Genomic DNA, 20128 nt, shown 5'->3' with positions numbered 1-20128 from the left:
AAGGCTAAAGGTTCCTTTTGTTGACAACATGTAATACCGACTTCTGAAAATAACGTGAATGTGGCTCAGCGCCTGTAGCTCAGTGGTTAGGGCGCCAGCCACATACACTGGGGATGGTGGGTTCTAACCCGGCCCGGCCCTGCTAAACAACAATGACAACTACAATAACAATAGCAACAACAAATATACCTGGGTGTTGTGATGGGTGCCTGTAGTCCCAGCTACTTGGGAGGCTATGGCTAGAGAGTCACTTAAGCCCAAGAGTTGGAGGTTGCTGTGAGCTGTGATGCCACCGCATTCTACCAAGGGTGATACAGTGAAACTCTGTCTCAAAAAAACAAACAAACAAAAATGATTGTATTTTGAGCCCAAATTTAAAAACATTATGTAGGCAGCACCCATAGCTCAGTGGGCAAGGGGCCAGCCACATACACCCAAGCTGGTGGGTTGGAACCCGGCCTAGACCAGTTAAACAATAACAACTGCAAAAAAAAAAAAAAAAAGCCGGGCATTGTGGAGGGCACCTGTGGTCCCAGCTACTTGGGAGGCTGAGGCAAGAGAATCGCTTAAGCCCAAGAGTTTGAGGTTGCTGCAAGCTGTGATGCCACAGCACTCTACCCAGGGCGACAAAATGAGACTCTGTCCCAAAAATAAATTATATAAAAATAATGACGAAGCTTTAATTTGCCAAACTTGTATGCATGCAACTTTATTTTTTTAAGACAGAGTCTCACTTGTGCCCCCTAACCCCCAGTGCCATGGTGTCTAAGCTCATAGCAACTTTAAACTCTTAGGCTCAAGCAATCCTCTTGCTTCAGCCTCCCCATTAACTGGGACTACAGGCACCTTCCATAATGCCTGGTTGTCTTTTTTTTTTTTTTTAGTACAGGTAGGTTCTCGTTCTTGCTCAGGTTGGCCTTGAACTCCTGAGCTCAAGCAATCTATTCACTTCAGCCTTCCAGAGTGCTAGGATTACAGGCATGTGACACCACGCCCAGCTTTCTGCTTGCTTTTTAACCAGCTTGCTAAAGTAGATGTTAAGGTTATAGAGCTTCTTCTTAACTCTACTTTTAATGGATACCAATTGGCTGCTAAAGCAAATGTGAAGGTGATATTTCTTCTTATTAACTCTACTTTTAATGGATACTTCCTGTTGTTCACCTGACACTGTGTTACCTGAAGGGAGAACAGTCAGGGCTGCCCTTTGTAGCAACTTGAGAAACTGCCTACAGGGCTTGGAAAATTCTTATCTTTGCTGTACCTCCTGCTCATTAAAGGTCTACCCATTTGAGAAACCCCTAATCTAGTTGAGGCCTAATTTCTAATGAGGAAACAAACATAGAAGCTGTCACTCAGATCATCATCTAGCTTTGATTGTACTTTTTTTTTTTTGTGTGTGTGAGACAGTCTCAGTCTGTGCTCTGGGGTTAAGTGCCATGGTGTCATAGCTCACAACAACCTCAAACTCTTGGGTTCAAGCCATCCTCTTGCCTCAGATTCCCAAGTAGTTGGGACTATAGGCACCCACCACAATGCCCAGCTAGTTTTTAGAGACAGGGTCTCACTCTGGCTCAGGCTGGTCTTGAATTCCTGAGCTCAGACAATCCATCTGCCTCGGCCTCCCAAAGTACTGGGATTACAGGCATGAGCCCCTTTGCCCAGCCACATTTTACATTCTTATTTTCAAGGTTCGTAGTACTTATTTTTAAACTATTATTTAAAAATTATTACATTATTTCTTATTTAAAGAAGATTAAGACAGCTCATTACAAAATTTTTTTTCCTTGCCACAGGCTCTAGCCATGGTTAAGTGCCATGGTGCCATAGTTCACAGCAATCTCAAACTCCTGGGCTCAAATGATCTTTTTTTCCATAGCCTCCTTCGTAACTGGGACCACAGTGCCTTGTTCTTGCTCAGGCTGGTCTTGAACTTTTTTTTTTAAATAGAGACAGAGTCTCACTTTATTGCCCTTGGTAGAGCGCTGTGGCATCACAGCTCACAGCAACCTCCAACTCCTGGGCTTATGTGATTCTCTTGCCTTAGCCTCCCAAGTAGTTGGGACTACAGGCACCCACTGGAACGCCCAGCTATTTTTTTGTTGCAATTTGGCCGGGGCCATGTTCGAACCTGCCACCCTCGGTATATGGGGCCGGCGCCCTACCCACTGAGCCACAGGTGCCACCCTGGTCTTGAACTCATGAGCTCAAGCAATCCACCCGGCTCAACCTCAGAGTGCTAGAATTATAGGTGTGAGCCATCATGCCTAGCCATAAAATTCCTTTTTTGATATCATACCACATTCTTTTAATCTCTGCTTAAATTATAAAAGTAATGTGTGCCTCCTCTGTTCCCTAGTTTCATTAAGAAAAATTTCACAAGTACAGAAAAATGAGAATAGTACAATGAACAGCCTGTACAGCCTCCTTCTAGATTCAGCAATTACATTTTGCCATATTTATTTTCTCTGATATTCATGTATATATTTGTTGAACTATTTGATTCCAAATGTGTGCATTTCCTGCAAGTTAAGACTTTGTTATATAACTACACTACTCTGGCAGGGCACAGTGGCTCAGGCCTGTAATCCTAGCACTCTGGGCGGCTAAGGTGAGAGGATCACTTGAGTTCTAGAGTTCAAGACCAGACTGAGCAAAAGCAAAACCTGGTCTCTACTAAAAGTAGAAATATTTAGCCAGGTGTGGTCGTGTGGGCCTGTAGTCTTAGATATTCAGGAAGCTGAGGCAGGAAGAGTGCCTGAGCCCAGGAGTTTGTGGTTGCAGTGAGCTGTGATGATGCCACTGCACTCTTTCCAGAGTTAGTCTTCAAACTTCCCTAGTTGCCTCAAGAGTATCTTTTAGTTTGGGTCAGAATCTAATTAAGGTTCATATTACTTTTTTTCTTTTTAGTTTTGTAATCTAGAACTGATTGCCACCTTTCTCCCAACCTCTTCTCTGACTGCCTAGCTTGGCCTAAATAGCTCTTAAGCTCAAGTGATGCCTCAGCTTCCCTGAGCTGGTACTACAACCAGTGGGCACCACTGCACCTGGTCAGTGAACTTTTGTAGAGTGCAGGCCAGTAGTCTGGTAGAATGAGCCAGTGTTTGGGCTTACCTCATAGTTTCCTCATATGTAAACCTGTTCCTTTAAAACCTTGTAAATTGATGGTATTAGAGGCATAGTTAGGTTTGCATTGAGCAGTTTTGACAAGAGTACTTCAAAGTGATCACTTCAAATACATCACTTCAAAGTGATGTATTTTTCATGCTGCAACATGTTAGTAGGCACATATGTTAGGTTGTCTCACCATTACTAATAAATTTGATCACTTAAGGTAGTGACTGCCGTTTTGTTATTTCAATTAATTTTTTTGTAGAGATGGGGTCTTGCTGTGTTAACTTAGGCTTGTCTCCAACTACTGGTCTCAAGCAGTCCTCTTGCCTCCCACAGTGCTGGGATTATAGGCATGAGCCACCTCATTTTACTTTTTAAATGAGACATTTCCCCTTTGAAATTAGTAGGTAATCTGTTGGGTAATACTTCGACAGTGTGGCTCGGCGCTTGTGTCTCAAGCGACTAAGGCGCCAGGCACATACACCTGAGCTGGCGGGTTCGAAGCCAGCCCGGTCCCGCCAAACAACAATGACGGCTGCAACCAAAAAATAGCCGGGCGTTGTGGTGGGCTCCTGTAGTCCCAGCTACTTGGGAGGCAGAGGCACCAGAATCGCTTGAGCCCTGGAGTTGGAGGTTGCTGTGAGCTGTGATGTCACAGCATTCTACCCAGGGTGACAGCTTGAGGCTCTGTCTCCAAAAAAAACAAACTTTGACAGTGTGTAAATTTCTCAGCAGTCTTTCACCTGAATTTTTTGCGTTTTTTTTTTTTGTTTTTTTGAGACAGAGTCTCATTCTGTGCTCTGAGGTTGAGTGCCCTGGTGTCATAGCTCACAACAACCTCGAACTCTTGGGTTCAAGTGATCCTCTTGCCTCAGCCTCCCAAGTAGCTGGGACTACAGGTGCCCGCCACAGCATCCAGCTATTTTTTAGAGACGGGATCTTGCTTTTGCTTAGGCTGGGCTTGAACTCCTGAGCTCAGAAGATCCACCCGCCTCACCTCCCAAAGTGCTAGGCTTATAGGTGTGAGCTACCATGCTCGGCCCTTAAGGTCTTGATTCTTGTCTTAATCAATTCTACACAGGGTGGGTGGTTACAGAATGGTGATTTTGCTTTATACATTCATTAGCACCTTTCTGTAAAAGATGCATCTCCCGTGTTTTTTTCTTGAGACAGAGTCTCACTTTGTGCCCCAATGTAGGGTGCCGTGGCATTAGCCTAACTCAAAGTAACCGCAGACTCATGGGCTTAAGCAATCCTGCCTCATGCCTCAGCCTCCTGAGTAGCTGGGACTATAGGTGCCTGGCATGATACTTGGCTCATTTAAAACATTTTTTTGTTTTTGTTTATTGTTTATTTATTTATGAGACAGAGTCTCACTCTATTGTCTCAGGCTATAGGGCCCTGGTGTCTTAGCTAATAGCAACTACAAACTCTTGTGCTCAAGCAATCCATTGCCTCAGCCTCCTGAGTAGTTGGGACTACAGGCATTTGCCACAATGCCTGGCCAGTTTTTCTATTTTTAGTAGAGACAGGGTCTCGCTCTTGCTCAGGCTGGTCTTGAACTCCTGAGTGCAAGCAGTCCACCTGCCTCCACCTCTGCCTCCCAGAGTTGTTAGGATTACAGGCATAAGACACCACCCCGGCCTTTAATTTTTCTATTTTTAGTAGAGACGATGTCTTATTCTTGCTCGTCTTGTTTTTTTATTGTGACAGTCTTAATCTTGTTGCCCAGGCTAGAGTGCTGTGGCAGCATAGCTCACAGCAGCCTCAAACTCTTGGGCTGAAGAGATTCTCTGGCCTTAGCCTCCCAAATAGCTGGGACTACAGGCACCCGCCACAATGCCTGGCTATTTTTTAGAGATGGGGTCTCACTCTTGCTCAGGCTGGTCTCGAACTTCGGAGCTCAGGTAATTCACACCCACCTTAGCCTACCAGAGTGCTGAGATTATAGGTGTGAGCCACTGAGGCAGGCTTTGTGTTTTGGTTTTGTTGTACCTGTTGCAGCCTGTAAAGATAGACCTGGCTCCTATTTAGGTAAAATCAGATGGACCGCTGGTCTCAAAGGTAGGCCCCTAAGTGGAAGGCAGGTTGACTTTTATACCCTTTTTTTAGTGCCAGGTGGCAAGCAAGCTAGTACAGAAGCAGAATATTGCAGTTAGCTCAGGGTGGGGTTACAGCTTGAGAAACACAGCTTGAGTAAGTTTCTACTATTTTTTGATCACCAGGAACTTGGAGACTCTCCATGCTTTCTTGTTCTGAAGCTGTTTCTCGGAATCTACCCTGGAGGTGGGGGGGTTGGGGGGACTGGGGGACTGAGCTTTGGTACCTAACAGAGCCCCTTGAGGGGGGGTGGCTGGGGTTTGGGGAGCTAATAGGCTTTTACATTCCCCACTGGTCTTTTTGGGGGAATCAAACCAAAAAGGGGGTTTGATTCATAAAACTAATGGTTTTCATCTGAATTCATCTGAATCGCTCGGAAGGGGCTGATAGTGGGTATGCATTACCATTAGTTTTATGGTTTGGAGTCTTTGTTGTATGAATGCTATGAGGCGATTGAAGATGATGGGGCCATATGTAACTCTTAATTAGAAGAAGCAGGAGTGGTCTGGCTATAGCTGATAAGAGGGTGGTTAGCCATGGGGACCAGTTAAATAATGTTTCATACCAATTATTATTTTTTTTCCATAGCTCCTTCTGCTTATGCAGATTCTTTCTGACTAGGGCTAAGCTGTCTTTTATGATTCCAGAGTGGTCGGTATAAAAACGTGTTTCCCCTAGAGCCATACAAAGTCTCCCTTGTTTTAGAAATAGTAAATCTAAACCCCTTCTGTTTTGGAGAACTACCTCTGCTAGTGAGTTTAAAGATTTCTCTAAGTGGGCGGCGGAAGTTTCTAGGTTTCGGAGATCTGAATCAATTTGAGTTGTGAGTGCTTTGAAACTTGGGCTAAGGGGCTCAGTTGCCAGGGCCGTGGCGCTCATGGCCATGGTGCCTGCTAATCCTGTGCCTACAAGTAGGGGTACTAAAATGGGGGCTCTAGTTTGTCTTTGTAAGCCAAAGAGATGTTTTCGTCCCTCTTCTCTGGAGTAGATGTAGACTTGAGGAATGATATGGGTCAGGGGGCTAAGGTTTCTGGGTTGTTTCTTTACCCAAGCCCAATCTCCAGGTTGAAGGTTGTGAAGTTGCGCTAGTGGTGGGGTACTGGTGGCCTCAGACATGATCTGCTGAATTGCACCTTGGAGATCCATACGTAGTTTTTTGCAGGGCCTGTAATGAGCTCAGAAGTTTATGATTATGGATGGGGGCTAACAGCTCATCAGTTAGTTTTGGGATTAAAGGGGGTGGGGTTCCATGGATTATTTCAAAGGATGTTAAACCTTGGAAGTAGGGGGTGCATCGGGCCTGTAAAAGGACGAAGGGGAGGAGGTCTGCCCAATTACTGCCAGTATCTATATGTAATTTGATTAAGGTTTCCTTTAATGTTCTGTTCATTCTTTCTATCTGTCCTGAACTTTGGGGGCCTATAAGCACAATGTAACTTCGAAGTAATTTTTAATGCCGCCACCAGGTTTTTAGAGATCTGGGCAATAAAGCCCGGGCCGTCGTTGGACCCCAGGGTGAGAGGTAATTCAAATCAGGGAATAATGTCTGTGAGAAGGTGTTTTGCTACTGTTAAGGCTATTTCCTTTTTGCAAGGGAACGCTTCTGGCCAACCTGAAAAGGTATCAATTAAGACTAAGAGGTATTTATATCCCTACCACCCTGGCTTGATTTCAGTCGAGTTCCTGGTGCTCCCTTGGATTGGTGCCCCGGAGGCGCAACCCCATGTGGTGAGGCACCCGGTCGCGTTTACTTTGCTGCATGGCGACATCTGGAGGCTGTGTCCTTAGTCCATTTGCGGAGATAGGGAATGTATAGGTGTTTGGAGATGAATTGGCTGAGTTTTGCGGCACCTAGGTGGGTTCCCTGGTGTAGCTGGTCAACAAGTTGTCATCCTAATGACTCTGGGAGGAAGGGGTGTCCATCTGGACAAATGAGCCACTCTCGGGGATCTGTTAGGCAATCCAGGCATTTACTTCTTCTTGGTCTGTTTTCGAGCAGACTGGTGATGGCGGCAACAAGCGGTCTGGTAAGACTGGAAGAATGTAGGCGGGCCCCACTGGTCTTAGGGCAGTTGCCTTGGCCATTTGATCGGCCAGTGTATTCCCCTTTGCGACGGGTGGGTCCGTTCTTTGGTGTCTGGCAATGGATGATGGTGAGTCGTTTTGGCAGCCAGATAGCTTCTAGTAGGGCCAGGATCTCTTCTTTGCTTTTGATATATTTTCCACTGGAAGTTAGGAGTTCTCTTTCTTTGTACAGGGCTCCATGGACATGGGCGGTGGCAAACGCATATTGACTGTCTGTGTATATGTTGGCTGCTTTTCCCTCAGCTAATTACAAGGCTTGTGTGAGGGCGATAAACTCTGCCCTTTGAGCTGAAGTCCCGTGTCCCAATGCCTGTTCCTAAAGGACCTCTGTGAGAGAGGTAACTGCTGCCCCGGCTACGCGTTTACTTCCATGGATGTAGCTACTGCTGTTTGTGAACAGGTCAAGGTCAGCGGTCTAGAGGGGTATGTCTTTTAAGTCTGGTTGCAGGCAGGAAAGGGTATCCAGTGTGTCCAACCAATCACGAATGGACCTTGCCGGGTCGTCTTCCAGCAGGAGGGTGGCTGGGTTTAAGATGGCTGTCTTGAGGAATGTTACTCGGGATGGGTCAAGAAGCAATACCTGGTACTGAGTGACATGGGAGTTGGAGATCATCAGTTAGGGGGACTTCGGAGGAGAGTTTCCATGGTGTGGCCCCCGATGACTTGCAGGTCTTGTCCCAGGGTTAGTTTCTTTGCTTCTTTGATTAGCACAGCCATAGAGGCGACAGTCTGCATGCAACCAGGCCATCCAGAGGCGACTGGATCTAGGCACTTGGACAGGTAGGCGACAGGTCTCTTCCAGGGGCCTAGGGTCTGGGTAAGGACTCTCTTTGCCATGCCTTTGGTCTCAGCTATGAAGAGTTGGAAGGGCTTGGTGATGTCGGGCAGGACTGGGGCAGGGGCGGAAACAAGGGCATGTTTTAGTTGGTTGAAGGTGTCTTGTTCAGCCTGTCCCCATTTGAGGGGCTTGTTGTCTCCCCCTGTGCTGGTGTACAGGGGCTTGGCTATTTCTGCAAAGCCCAGGATCCACAAACGACAGTATCCAGCCGCCCCCAGGAATTTGTGTACTTGCCTCTTGGTAGCTGGTGGAGGGATACTATGGATGGCTTCGGTCCTGCTCTTGGAAAGGGCACGTTGGCCTCCTTGTAGTTCGTACCTCAGATAGGTTGCGATCGTGATACACAGCTGTGCCGTTTTGGTGGATATGCGATATCCTAGTCTCTCCACTTCTCAGAGGAGATTGATAGTGGCATGCTCATACTCTGGCTCCGTCTCAGCAGCTAACAGGAGATCATTGACATATTGTAAAAGGGAGACACACTGATGAGCATCCTGAAAACAGGAGGAGGTCTTTACTCAGGGCTTCATTGAATAAGGTGGGGGAGTTTTTGAAGTCCTGGGGCAGGCAGATCCAAGTCAGTTGTCCAGTTTGCCCGCTCTCCGGTTCCACCCACTCGAAAGCAAAAATAGGTTGACTAGCAGGAGAGAGAGGAATTGTGAAGAAAGGATCTTTCAAGTTGAGAACTGAACACCAAGTTCTAGAAGGGGGGATTAGGCTGAGCAAGGTGTAGGGGTTCGGGATGGTGGGGTGGACTGTGTCCTGTCCGTTCAGGCGTTCACCTCCCTTAGGTCCTAGACAGGTTGGTAGTCATTTGTACCAGGCTTTTTAACGGGGAGGAGGGGAGTGTTCCAGGCCGATTTGCAAGGGACTAATGCCTGCTTCTTGGAGTCGGTTTATGTGCACTGCAATGCTGGTTCTGGCTTCCCAGGACAGGGGGTATTGGCGGACTCGGACCTGGGTGGCTCCGCTAGAGACCTGCACTACCACTGGTGGTTGGTGGCTTGCCAGTCTTGGGGGATTGTCCTCAGCCCATACCTGTGGGATTAGCGACCTCCAAGCATGGAGGCGCTCTTCCTGAGTTGGAATCCTGTTGAGTCTTTCGAAGAACAGGTATTTGTCCCCAAGAGGGGTGGAAAATAGGATATGGGCAGGGCTGTCAGATACTGTCAAGATGGCTCCAGCTGGTTTGAAGGAGACAGTGGCACGGAGTTTTTGCAACAGGTCTTGCCCCAACAAGGGGTATGGGCAGTCCGGCATGACTAAAAAGGAGTGGGTTAGATAGTGCCCCGACCCAGATCAGTTATGCGGGCCATATTCCAAGGGACTACCTGGGGTTCCCTGGTGGTGCCTACGATTGTTGCCCTTTGCTTCGTGACGGGTCCTTTGGGTTTCTTTAAGGCTGAAAATGTTGCGCCTGTGTCTATTAGGAAGTTCACAGGTTGGCCCCCGGCTTGTAAGGTTATCATGGGCTCCCCGGGGGTCTAAGCGGAAGGAGCACCGACTCCCTCAGTCGACATCTTCCCCAACCATGATTTATAGCCCATGTCTGGGTTTGTGTCTTAGCTGCTCTCCAGGGGCATTCATTTTTCCAGTGTCCCGATTCTTTACAATAGGCGCATTGATTTGGCTTTATTGGGGGTGTTTAGACCCCCGGCCTTGTGGAGCTCCTTGGGCTTGGGAGTGCTCCTGGAGGGCGGCTATAACAACTCTGGCTATCCATTTAGTGGTGGCCACATCCACGGACTCCCGGTTGTTAAAGACCCACGGAGCTACTTCCACCAACTCACTGAAATTTTTCCCTTCAAAACCCTTGAGTTTCTGCAACTTTCTCCTGATTCCAGGGGCCGACTATGTAATGTAGGCTACATTTATAGCCCCTCGGTTTTCAGGGGCCTCTGGATCAATGGGAGTATAAGTTCTATATTCCTCTAACAGCCGTTCTAAGAAAGCTGCAGGGCTTTCTGTGGGTCCCTGAATGATTTCACTAACCTTAGACAAATTGGTTGGCTTCTTAGCAGCCACCTGGAGGCCTTTCATTAGAATCTGGCGGTACTCAAGAAGAGCTTTCCTACCTTCGTCAGAGTTAGGGTCCCATGGAGGTCGGGCACTTGGCCTCGAGGAGAGCTGCATTGGTGGTGGGCTGCCTTCAGTATACACTCACACTCTTCAGAGGTGAACAGAACCTGGAGGAGTTGCTGACAGTCCTCCCAAGTGGATTGGTGGGTGAAAAAGATAGTTTCAAGAAGAGCGATTAGTCCTTGTGTTTTTTCCGAAAAAGGGGAGGGGGTTGGGTTTTCCAATTGTACAAATCACTGGTGGAAAAGGGAACATATATCATGAACGGCTGTCCCCCTGAGGCCGGGATAGGGACTAATTGGTGCAAAGGTAAAATGGGAGCTGCCGGAGGAGGGGGTTCTATTCCCGCTCCTGGAGGACTCAGGGTAGAAGTGGAATCTGGGCTAGAGGGCTGGTACGTGGTCCCTCCTTGAGTCTGTGAAGGACCACATGGGGGCTCCCCTGCAGCTCCCTGAGTCCGCAGTGCTGGGGGAGCCGAAGGTGCTGGTACCTCTGGGTGGGAGTTGTATGGAGGTGGATACAAAGACAGGGGCGGGAGGGGCAATACAGACCCTTGTCCTTCTATTTTAGGGGTCTGGGTCTTGGGATGGCGCGTTTTGGATGGACCTGGTGGGGAGGCAAAAAGGACATGAGAAGGGTTTAAGTGTTTTCCGCACTTCCAGGTGTAAGCTGGGCCCCTCAGAGGCAATGTCAATCCACACATTGATGTAAGGAATTTGGTCTGGGTGACCAGGATGGCCGTAAACAATGGTCTGAATACTGGAAAGAAGAAAGAGGTTAAAAGAGCCGATGGGAGGCAGCCACAGCCAAAAGAGGGCCAGTCCAATTCACAGAGGGTGCGCAGAGTACCCGGTTTCACTTTCTCACTATAGCCCCAGGCACACAGTGGCTGAAATCAGAAAAATTATTGAGGAGACACTCTAAAGGAGTTAGCCGGGTGGATGATCCCTGTCCCATTGCAAACAAATTATAAAGCGGACACTGACAAACAAAGACAAGTGAAAACAATGACACAAGAGAAACCCGACAACCTGAGGAGACAGGGAGATGTCTCTCCTCTGTTTTGGGAACCGACTCTCAACTGCGTCCAGCTAGTCAGGTTCTCCCAAATTCCCTAGAGATCAGACAGACTTACCCACGGTGCCATGATTGAGTCACCAGAACGGAAAATTGGGGAAAATTGGGGACCTGTGCCCTGATTCCACGCATCCGAGGGCTTTGGGGTGGAGGACCATCTCTCTGAGGTCTTCCCCTGGAGCTGTCGGCTAGCGGTGGGCCCAGGTGGGGATCCGAGGGCAAGGATCTCACTGGGGCCTCCAGATGTTGTACCCGTCGCAGCTTGTAAACATAGACTTGGACCGCTCTTAGGTAAAATCAGATGGTGAATTATTACACCTGTGCAGGGGACCGCTGCTCTCAAAGGCAGGCAGGCCCTGAAGTGGAAGACAGGCTGACTTTTATACCCCTTTTAGTGCCGCGTGGCAAGCAAGCTAGTACAGAAGCAGAATATTGCGGTTAGCTCAGGATGGGGTTACAGCTTGACAAACACAGCTTGAGTAAGTACTATTGTTTGTTCACCAGGAACTTGGGGACTCTCCATGCTTTCTTGTTCTGAAGCTGTTTCTTGGAATCTACCAGGGGTGAGGGTGGGAGGGACTGGGGGACTGCACTTTGGGAGCTAACAGAGCTGTTTCTTGGACTCTACCCTGTGGGGGTGGCTGGGGTTTTGGGAGCTAACAGGCTTTTACAGTTTTTTATGGACAGGATCGCAATTTGTTATCTGGGCTAGTGTGCAGTGTTGTCATCCATAGCTCACTGGAAACTCACACTCCTGGATTGGAGTGATCCTCCTGTCACAGCTTGCCTGGCTCAGCCCCGGAGTAGCTGTGATTACAGGCCTGTGCCACCATGCCCAGCTAATGAAAAAATTTTTTTTAGGCCTGGTGCTGTGGCTTATGCCCGTAATCTTAGTCCTCTGGGAGGCCAAGGTGGGTGGATTGCTTGAACTCATGAGTTGGAGACCAGCCTGAGCAAAAGTGAGACTCCTTCTCTACTAAAAATAGAAATACTGAGGCAAGAGGATCGCTGGAGCCCAAGTTGGAGGTTGCTGTGAGCTATGATGCGACGGCACTCTACCCAGGTGACAGCTTGAGACTCTGTGTCCAAAAAACAAAAAAAAAATTTTTTTTTTTTAAATGGAGACAGGGTCTTAATTATTGTCCAGTTTGGCCTCAAACAGTCTATTTGCCTTTGCCTTCCAAAGTGGGAGGATGCAAGTCTGAGCCAGTGCTTCAGGCCTTAGAAAGGGTTTTTTACCTGTAGAGTTTTATTGAAATAACTTGTTGAATAGCACATTATCGTTTAATCTTCTATTTATATCAGGTTGTTTCACTGTGTTTGGAGTTGTTTTTTCATGTATGTATATGAAGAATGTAAAATGTGTAGAAAATAAACTTGATCACAGTCATGCATTCAGATTGTTTGTGATAAATTAAGAATCTAGAGCATTCTCATTGGCAATAGTAAAATAACCAGATTATTCCTACATTTTGTCCCTTACTCAAACATTTCTAAATAATGTTACATTTGGGGCAAATTGTAAAACATCAATCATAAGTGTCTTTTTGTTGTTAAAATTAATGCCAAATTAGTGAGAATCCCACTAATTGGCTCTTGTTTCCTTCTGACATCCACCTGAAATTTTGTGTTCCTTTCTTTTTGTTACAGGATGACCCAGACTCAACTTGTGTTTTTCTTGTCTAAGCCTCTGGAATCTGTTCTCTCTCCAAGGAATCTTTGCTCTTTTAGTATTTAGAAACCAAAATTCAAGAGCTAGATGGGCTCATTGCTTTTGGTGTGTCTAAGTTTCTAGGGCATTTCATTAGACTGAATTCAGAAATGATTTTTTTAAAAAATGAGTTCATGTTTGCTTTAGTATATTCAGGTTGCTGTAGCAAAATTCTCACATTGCTGGAGACTCAGAAGTCCAAGACCAACCTATAGGCAGATACAGTGTTTGGTGAGAACCTTCTTCTTCATAATCATCATCTTCTTTTTTTTTTTTTCTTCATAATCTTCTTGATGAATCCTCACATAGTAGAAGGGGAAGTGGCAAAGGTGCTGTCTTTTAAAAGGGTACTGATCCCATTTAGGAGAGACCTTATGACCTAATCACCTCCTAATAATCATCACCCATTCTATTTCAAAAATAATTCAGTATAAGATGGGACGCAGTGGCTCACGCCCATAATCCTAGTACTCTGGTAGGCTGAGGTGAGTGGAGCTTGAGCTCCGAAGCGTGAGACCAGGCTGAGCAAGAGAGAGACCCCCCTCTCTACTAAAAATAGAAAAGCTAGACACAGCACCTGTAGCTCAGCGGCTAGGGCACCAGCCCCATACACCAGAGCTGGCCTGCCAAACAATGACAACTACAACCAAAAGCTGGGCATGATGATGAGCATCTGTAGTCCCAGCTACTTGGGAGGCTGAGCCAAGAGAATTGCTTAAGCCCAAGAGTTTGAAGTTGCTGTGAGCTGTGACGCCACGGCCCTCTACTGAGGGTGACATAGTGAGACTCTGTCTCAAACTCTTGGTCTTAAGTGATTATCTTTCCTCAGCCTCACAAGTAGCTGGGACTATAGGCACCTGGCACAACGCCTGGCCTGGGTTTTTTTTTTTGGTTGTGGTTGTCCTTGTTTGGCAGGCCTGGGCTGGGTTTGAACCCGCCAACTCTGGTGTATGTGGCTGGCACCCTAGCCGCGGAGCTATAGGTGCAGAGCCTCTTTCTTACCCAGTCTTTTATCGATAACCATCTTTATTACCTTGTAGTTTATCTACCCTGAACATTTTTGCAAAAAGTAACAATATAAAAAGCGAAATATAGCTAGGAGTGTGTGTGCATGTATATAAGTAGAAAGTAGCATGCATACAATCAAATGCCTAAACAGGTAGAGAACGGTATATACGTCATCCAGGATGTCGATCTGCCAGTCACCTTCTCCTAGTTATTTTTCTTGCTGTGGTAAATGGTGTACGTATGTTATTTTATACTTTGGGAGGTATGTAGATTTCTAGGTCTCTTTTTAATGGGGTTTTAAGTGAAAACCCTTTTGTAACTTCTATTAGTTAAGACCTTATTGTCTCGGCACATATGGAAATGTATGTGTAGATATATTAATGGGTCTTTGTATTTATTTATTTATTTATTTTGAGGCAGCGTCTCACTATGTCACCCTCAGTAGAGTACTGTGGTGTCACAGCTCACAGCAACCTCAAACTTTTTTTGGGCTTAAGCGATTCTCTTGCCTCAGGCTCCTGAATAGCTGGGACTACAGGCTCCCGCCACTACACCAGGCTCTTTTTGGAGACTGGGGGCCTGGCTAATTTTTTTTGTTGTTGTTGCAGTTGTCATCATTGTTTAGCTGGCCCCGGTCGGGTTAGAACCTGCAGCCTCTGTGCATGTGGCCGGCACCATAACCACTGTGCTACAGGTGCCAAGCCTGCTATTTTTTTGATATCACTATTATGGTAACAGTTGATTTGCAGTATATTGCTGTCACATGTCAGTGCCCTTTAATTTGCACTGTACGCCTTTGTTAAATTGAGAAGTGCTGGAAAAAAACTTTAGTAAAGTAATTGCTTGGGAGGATTTAGCATTTCTGTTGCAGGATTGCTTTTGTTAACCTTTGTTTCATTACAAATATGGTTATTTTAACCGTTGAAATTCCAGTGGCATGATGATAACATCCTAGGATTTTGGAAGGATGCATATGTATGTTGTTGGATTTTTTCCCTGCAACCTTTGACATGTATTTATTTATTTTTGAGAATTTCATGTTGTTCCCCTCGGTAGAGTGCTGTAAAAGCATAGCTCATGGCAACCTCAAACTCTTGGGCTCATGCCGTTTTCTTGCCTCAGACTTCTGAGTAGCTGGGACTACAGGCACCTGCCATGATGCCAGGCTATTTTTGGAGAAGAGGGTCTCACTCTTGCTTAGGCTGGTCTCGAACCCATGAGCTCAGGCAGTCTACCCACCTATTCACCTGCCTCAGCCTCCCAGAGTGCTAGGATTATAGGCATGAGCCACCACACCCCGCCTTTATTTATTTTTTTGAGAGTTTTTTAAATTTTGGGTTCATATAACAGGTGTTTTTAACAATGAAGATGGGAAGGTCTGGAGTGTTTACATCTTTGGCCTTGATGTCTGAGTATGTGGTATATATAGAGACCAATAGTAAACACTACATATTTAAATAAAATGGTCCTGGACTACAAATTCCTTGTAGTTAATGAATATCTTGGAATCTCAGATTTTCTAATCTTAAAATAATTAAATATCTAAATGTTTTAGTGGGGAACTTTTTGGAAAATGACTTTATACTTTTGTGTTATAGTATTTAGAATAAACATGGCCTATAAGTAAAGATAGTGTAACCAAATTATGCATGCAAACTATGAGGCTAGATGTTAATTTGAAGGATGTTAGCAACTTGGTAGTAGGTGCTACTGAGGTTATTAAATTAAAAATCCTAAAGTATTGGAATGATACAGGGAAGATTAACATCCTCTGTGCAAGGATGACATGCAAATTTGTGAAGTGTTTCATATTTAAAAAAAACATCTTTTGCTTATGCTCATGACTGTTGTACCTGACCAGGAAAATTTCAGTGGTTTTCATGTTTTTTGGTAGAGTGAAAATGCAGGTTACAAAATCCTAAGCTTCAATTTATATCTTAGTCATTGAATAAATATTTGATGAGATCTTACTATAGGGATATATAGTATATATAATAGTGAACAGTGAACAATTACAGTCACTCCCCATGGAACTTGTATCCTAATATGACAGCAAATACAAGTATGTTACACAATATATTACGTGCTGTGATGTGGAAAAAAGAATGGGACAGAGGTGTGGGGAATGGGAGATGCTGTTTTGCATAGGGCAGTCAGAGTGGTCTTCACTGAGTAAAGACTTGAAGCAAGGTAATTAGCTGTATTGCTCTCTGGAGGAAGAGCATTCTATGCCGAGGCATCAGCTTATGCAGAGGGTTTAAAAGCAGGAGTATATCTGAGAAGCAGCAAGAAGGCCCTATGGCTCAGGAGAACTGTATTTGGGTAGTAGAAGAAAAGAAAAGAAAGCCCAGGGCGGTGCCTGTGGCTCAGTGAGTAGGGCGCCGGCCCCATATGCCGAGGGTGGTGGGTTCAAACCCAGCCCCGGCCAAACTGCAACAAAAAAAAAAAAAAAAAAAAAAAAAGAAAGCCCAAGGAGTACTAGTGATTGGATCCTGTAAAGCTGTCCGTTCCTTGGCAATTAATTGTAAGGGCGCAGGCTTCTACTGTGACTCATTGGAGGGTTTTAAGCACAAGATGTCATATCTGAGTTTTTTTTATATTTGAAAAGTATTTTTCTCTGGCTTTTGTGTTGAGAATAGGCTATAAGGAACAAGGGTGGAAAGCAGGGAGACCAAGTTTGAAGGCTAGCACTGTAATCTAGGTGAAAGACTATGGTCCTTAGAGCATCAGGAGGTGGTGGGATCTGGTTGGATCTGGTTACATGTCATAGGTACAACCAAAAGGATTTCCTATGGGTCATGGGAGGATTTCAAGATTTTGACCTGGGTAACTTTTAAGAATGGAATTAGCATCAGTTGAGATGGGGAAGTCTTCACATGTGTAACACTGAGTGGGAAGACCAGGAACTTTTTTTGAATATGCTCTGTTTGAAATGTCAAGTAGAAAATTATATGGTACAAATCTGGGTACCATGAGAGAAGTTTGGACTGAAGACAGAACTTTGAGAATTATTGGTATGTAGATGGTTTTAAAACCATACAACTGAAGTAGTTTGTCAAAGTGAATATAGAGAAGACAAGACTTCCAAGGACTCTAATACTATGAAGTCAAAACCCAGTAGAGACAACTAAGAGAAAGCGAGACCAGTGAAAATGGTATCTTAGGAATAAAGTGTTATTTATCATCTTGGAAGAGTGACAGTTTTGTCAAAGCTGACAGTAAGGTGGTCACATATCCTGGTTTATACCTCTTGTTTAGGTATAGGTATTAATGGTACTCTCTTTATTCTGTCTAAAAAAAAAAAAAGTGTAGCTTTTTTTTTTTTTTTTTTTTGCAGTTTTTGGTTGGGGCTGGGTTTGAACCCACCACCTCCGGCATATGGGGTTGGCGCCCTACTCCTTTGAGCCACAGGCTCCGCCCCATTGTAGCGTTTTTATATCCTTGTCTTTTTTGGTACAGAATAGTTAATTCTCCTGATTCACTGGGTGGTTGGAGTCAAATTGATAACCATCCTGTCATTTTCGCTGTAGTGATACTTAGGGGTTCTCTTGAACAGTTTCAACAATGAAGGAAGAAATATGGCTTCTGGAGTCCTTACTTGCCTTTATATCAGCCTTTACTTGCCATCCAATAAACTATATATCCTTATTTGTAACTATGAGACCAAACTACCTAATTCAGAAGCAGTAACATAAGGAATAAAGTGAACAAATGGGGTCTTACAAATAGATTGTAGATAGCATGGAAAGATCTGAAAAAGTGTGTATTCTTTTCCACAAATCATAATTTTAATTAAGTTCTTGCTACTTCCAAAAGCCATAGTTGAAATTATCATTTTGAAGTTGATAAAATAGTAATCTTAAGTAGTACAAGTTGTTTTGCTAAAATAAAACATTTTGTGGTAACATTTTCTTTTTATACTTAATCTTATTTTGAAAGTTGGCAATTGTAATCAACTGTGGTGGAGCTTAGCTTACTGTTTGTTTTTTTGTTTTTTTTTTTTTGTAGAGACAGAGTCTCACTATACCGCCCTCGGGTAGAGTGCTGTGGCGTCACATGGCTCACAGCAACCTCTAACTCTCTAACTCTTGGGCTTACGCGATTCTCTTGCCTCAGCCTCCCGAGCAGCTGGGACTACAGGCGCCCGCCACAACGCCCTGCTATTTTTTTGTTGCAGTTTGGCCGGGGCTGGGTTTGAACCCGCCACCCTCGGCATATGGGGCCGGCGCCCTACTCACTGAGCCACAGGCACCGCCCAGCTTACTGTTTTTAAGTCCTTAGTAACATTTTAGGTACTAAGACAGTGATGAAGGTTGTTTAATTTTTTCCCCATATATATATTTTGAAGACAGAGTCTGCTCTAGTTTCTGTGCTGGAGTACAGTGATGTGATCATAACTCGCTGCAATTTCAAACTCCTGGGCTCATCCTCCCACCTTTAGCCTCCTGAGTAGCTGGGATTACAGGTGCATACCACCACACTTGCTGATATGTTGCTTATTTTTGATCTATGTTGCTCAGGCTAAGTTCCTAGCCTAAAGCAGTACTCCACTTCAGCCTACCTTTGTAGTGCTGGGATTGTAATTGTGAGTCACCAGCCTGGTCTCATTTTCCCCAAACTTTTTTTTTTTAAAAGACCAGTCAGGTGAAGCATGGGAGTAGAAAAGGAACAAAGGAATAAATCAATTGTGAACACCACTGTACTGGGATAGCCCTTTCCCCCTAATTTAAAATTCTGTTTTGGTTTGTTTTTCTTTTTTTAATAGGTGCCATGTTTCAGAACAGAGTAAGACCCCGGGTAAAGAAGAACTGAAGACATTGTGCATACACCAGATATAGCCTAATTACAAAGAAAGCATTAACCTGCCTCTGAGGTGACTAAAGGGGAATAATGGTGATTTTGCGCCGGGCTCGGCCGCCTGCTTCCGCCCCAACCAGCAATGAATCTTGACTCGCTCTCGCTGGCCTTGTCTCAAATCAGCTACCTGGTGGACAATTTAACCAAGAAAAACTACCGAGCCAGCCAGCAGGAAATACAGCATGTAAGTAAACTAGTGGAATAACAAGTATCATTAAAGGATTGAGTATACTGTGGAAAGAAAGCTGGAGATTTATATAGGTATGTTGCATGAAAGGTAACTTTTGCCTTTTATTTCAAATGATTTATCTTTAGCATAATAAATAAAAGATTTTATCCCAGTCTCTCTTTTTTCCCCAAGAGATGAGGTCTTGCTATTATCCAAACTGGAATGTAGTAGCTATTCATGGGCACAATCCTACTTCTGATCCGCTTGGGGGTTTTGGTCTGTTTTGTTTCCCGTTCTGGGTTGATTCACTCCTCTTTAGGCAGCTTGATAGTCCTCTGTTGCCAGGAGACTGCCATATGGATGCTGAACTCAGTGCAGGTACCTGATGGGCATTGTGCATTACAGTACAGAACTTCTGGGCTCAACCAATAACTCCTGCTTTAGCGTCCCAACTAGCTGGAACTATAGTTATGTGGTATGGTGTTTGGCTCTATTTTTTTCTTTTTTCTTAAAAAGGATTTTTTACAACTTTTTATTTTTCATAGAATTATGAAGGATGATCTGACTTGTTTTGGTCTTTAAAAATTGGGATATTCACAAACTGTAAAATTTACCTGTTTATGGGGGCTGAGACAGGTGGATTGCCTAAGCTCACAGGTTCAAGACCAGTCTGAGCCAGAGTGAGACTTTGTCTCTAAAAAATAGTGGGGTACTGTGGTGAGCACCTGTAGTCCCAGGCAATTGGGAGGGTGAGGCAAGAGAATCGCGTAAGCCCAGAAGTTTGATGTTGCTGTGAGCTATGATGCCATGGCACTCTAACAAGGGGGACAAAGTGAGACCAAAAAAGAAAAAAACATTTTCATCCCTTTAAAATATTATCATTCAGTAGTTGTAAGTAGATTAACAGAATTGTGCAACCATCACAATGTTTTATTTAATTCTAGAATATTTCCATCACCTGCAAAACAAACACCTGGGTTCTTCAGTGGTCACTCTTCATTTCCTCTTCCTTCTCTCCCTCGGTGACCACTCATAGTATAAGTGGCCCTTTGTGTCTACCTTACACTTAACATGTTTTTAAGGTTCATCTCTA

At 44.9% G+C, this 20128-nt stretch overlaps 1 protein-coding gene and 1 non-coding gene across 8 annotated transcripts in view; both read left to right on the top strand.

Moving 5' to 3' along the window:
* The window catches only part of CNOT1 (CCR4-NOT transcription complex subunit 1), a 116904-nt gene that overhangs the window by 18988 nt on the left and 77788 nt on the right, over window positions 1–20128 (top strand). For all 7 annotated transcript variants that reach the window (XM_053603021.1, XM_053603056.1, XM_053603031.1 and 4 more), the window contains exon 2: window positions 18775–19050. In XM_053603021.1, coding sequence (XP_053458996.1) covers window positions 18949–19050 — 102 coding nt within the window. In that variant the 5' untranslated portion in view covers window positions 18775–18948. The remainder of the gene's footprint in view (window positions 1–18774; window positions 19051–20128) is intronic.
* LOC128580100 (U6 spliceosomal RNA) lies at window positions 15724–15825 on the top strand. Its single transcript, XR_008378448.1, has one exon. It is a non-coding gene; the product is annotated as a U6 spliceosomal RNA (small nuclear RNA).

The sequence above is a fragment of the Nycticebus coucang genome, chromosome 2 (assembly GCF_027406575.1).
Source record: "Nycticebus coucang isolate mNycCou1 chromosome 2, mNycCou1.pri, whole genome shotgun sequence".
In the NCBI taxonomy this organism is placed as follows: domain Eukaryota; kingdom Metazoa; phylum Chordata; class Mammalia; order Primates; family Lorisidae; genus Nycticebus; species Nycticebus coucang.
This window is presented reverse-complemented; position numbering and strand designations above follow the sequence as displayed.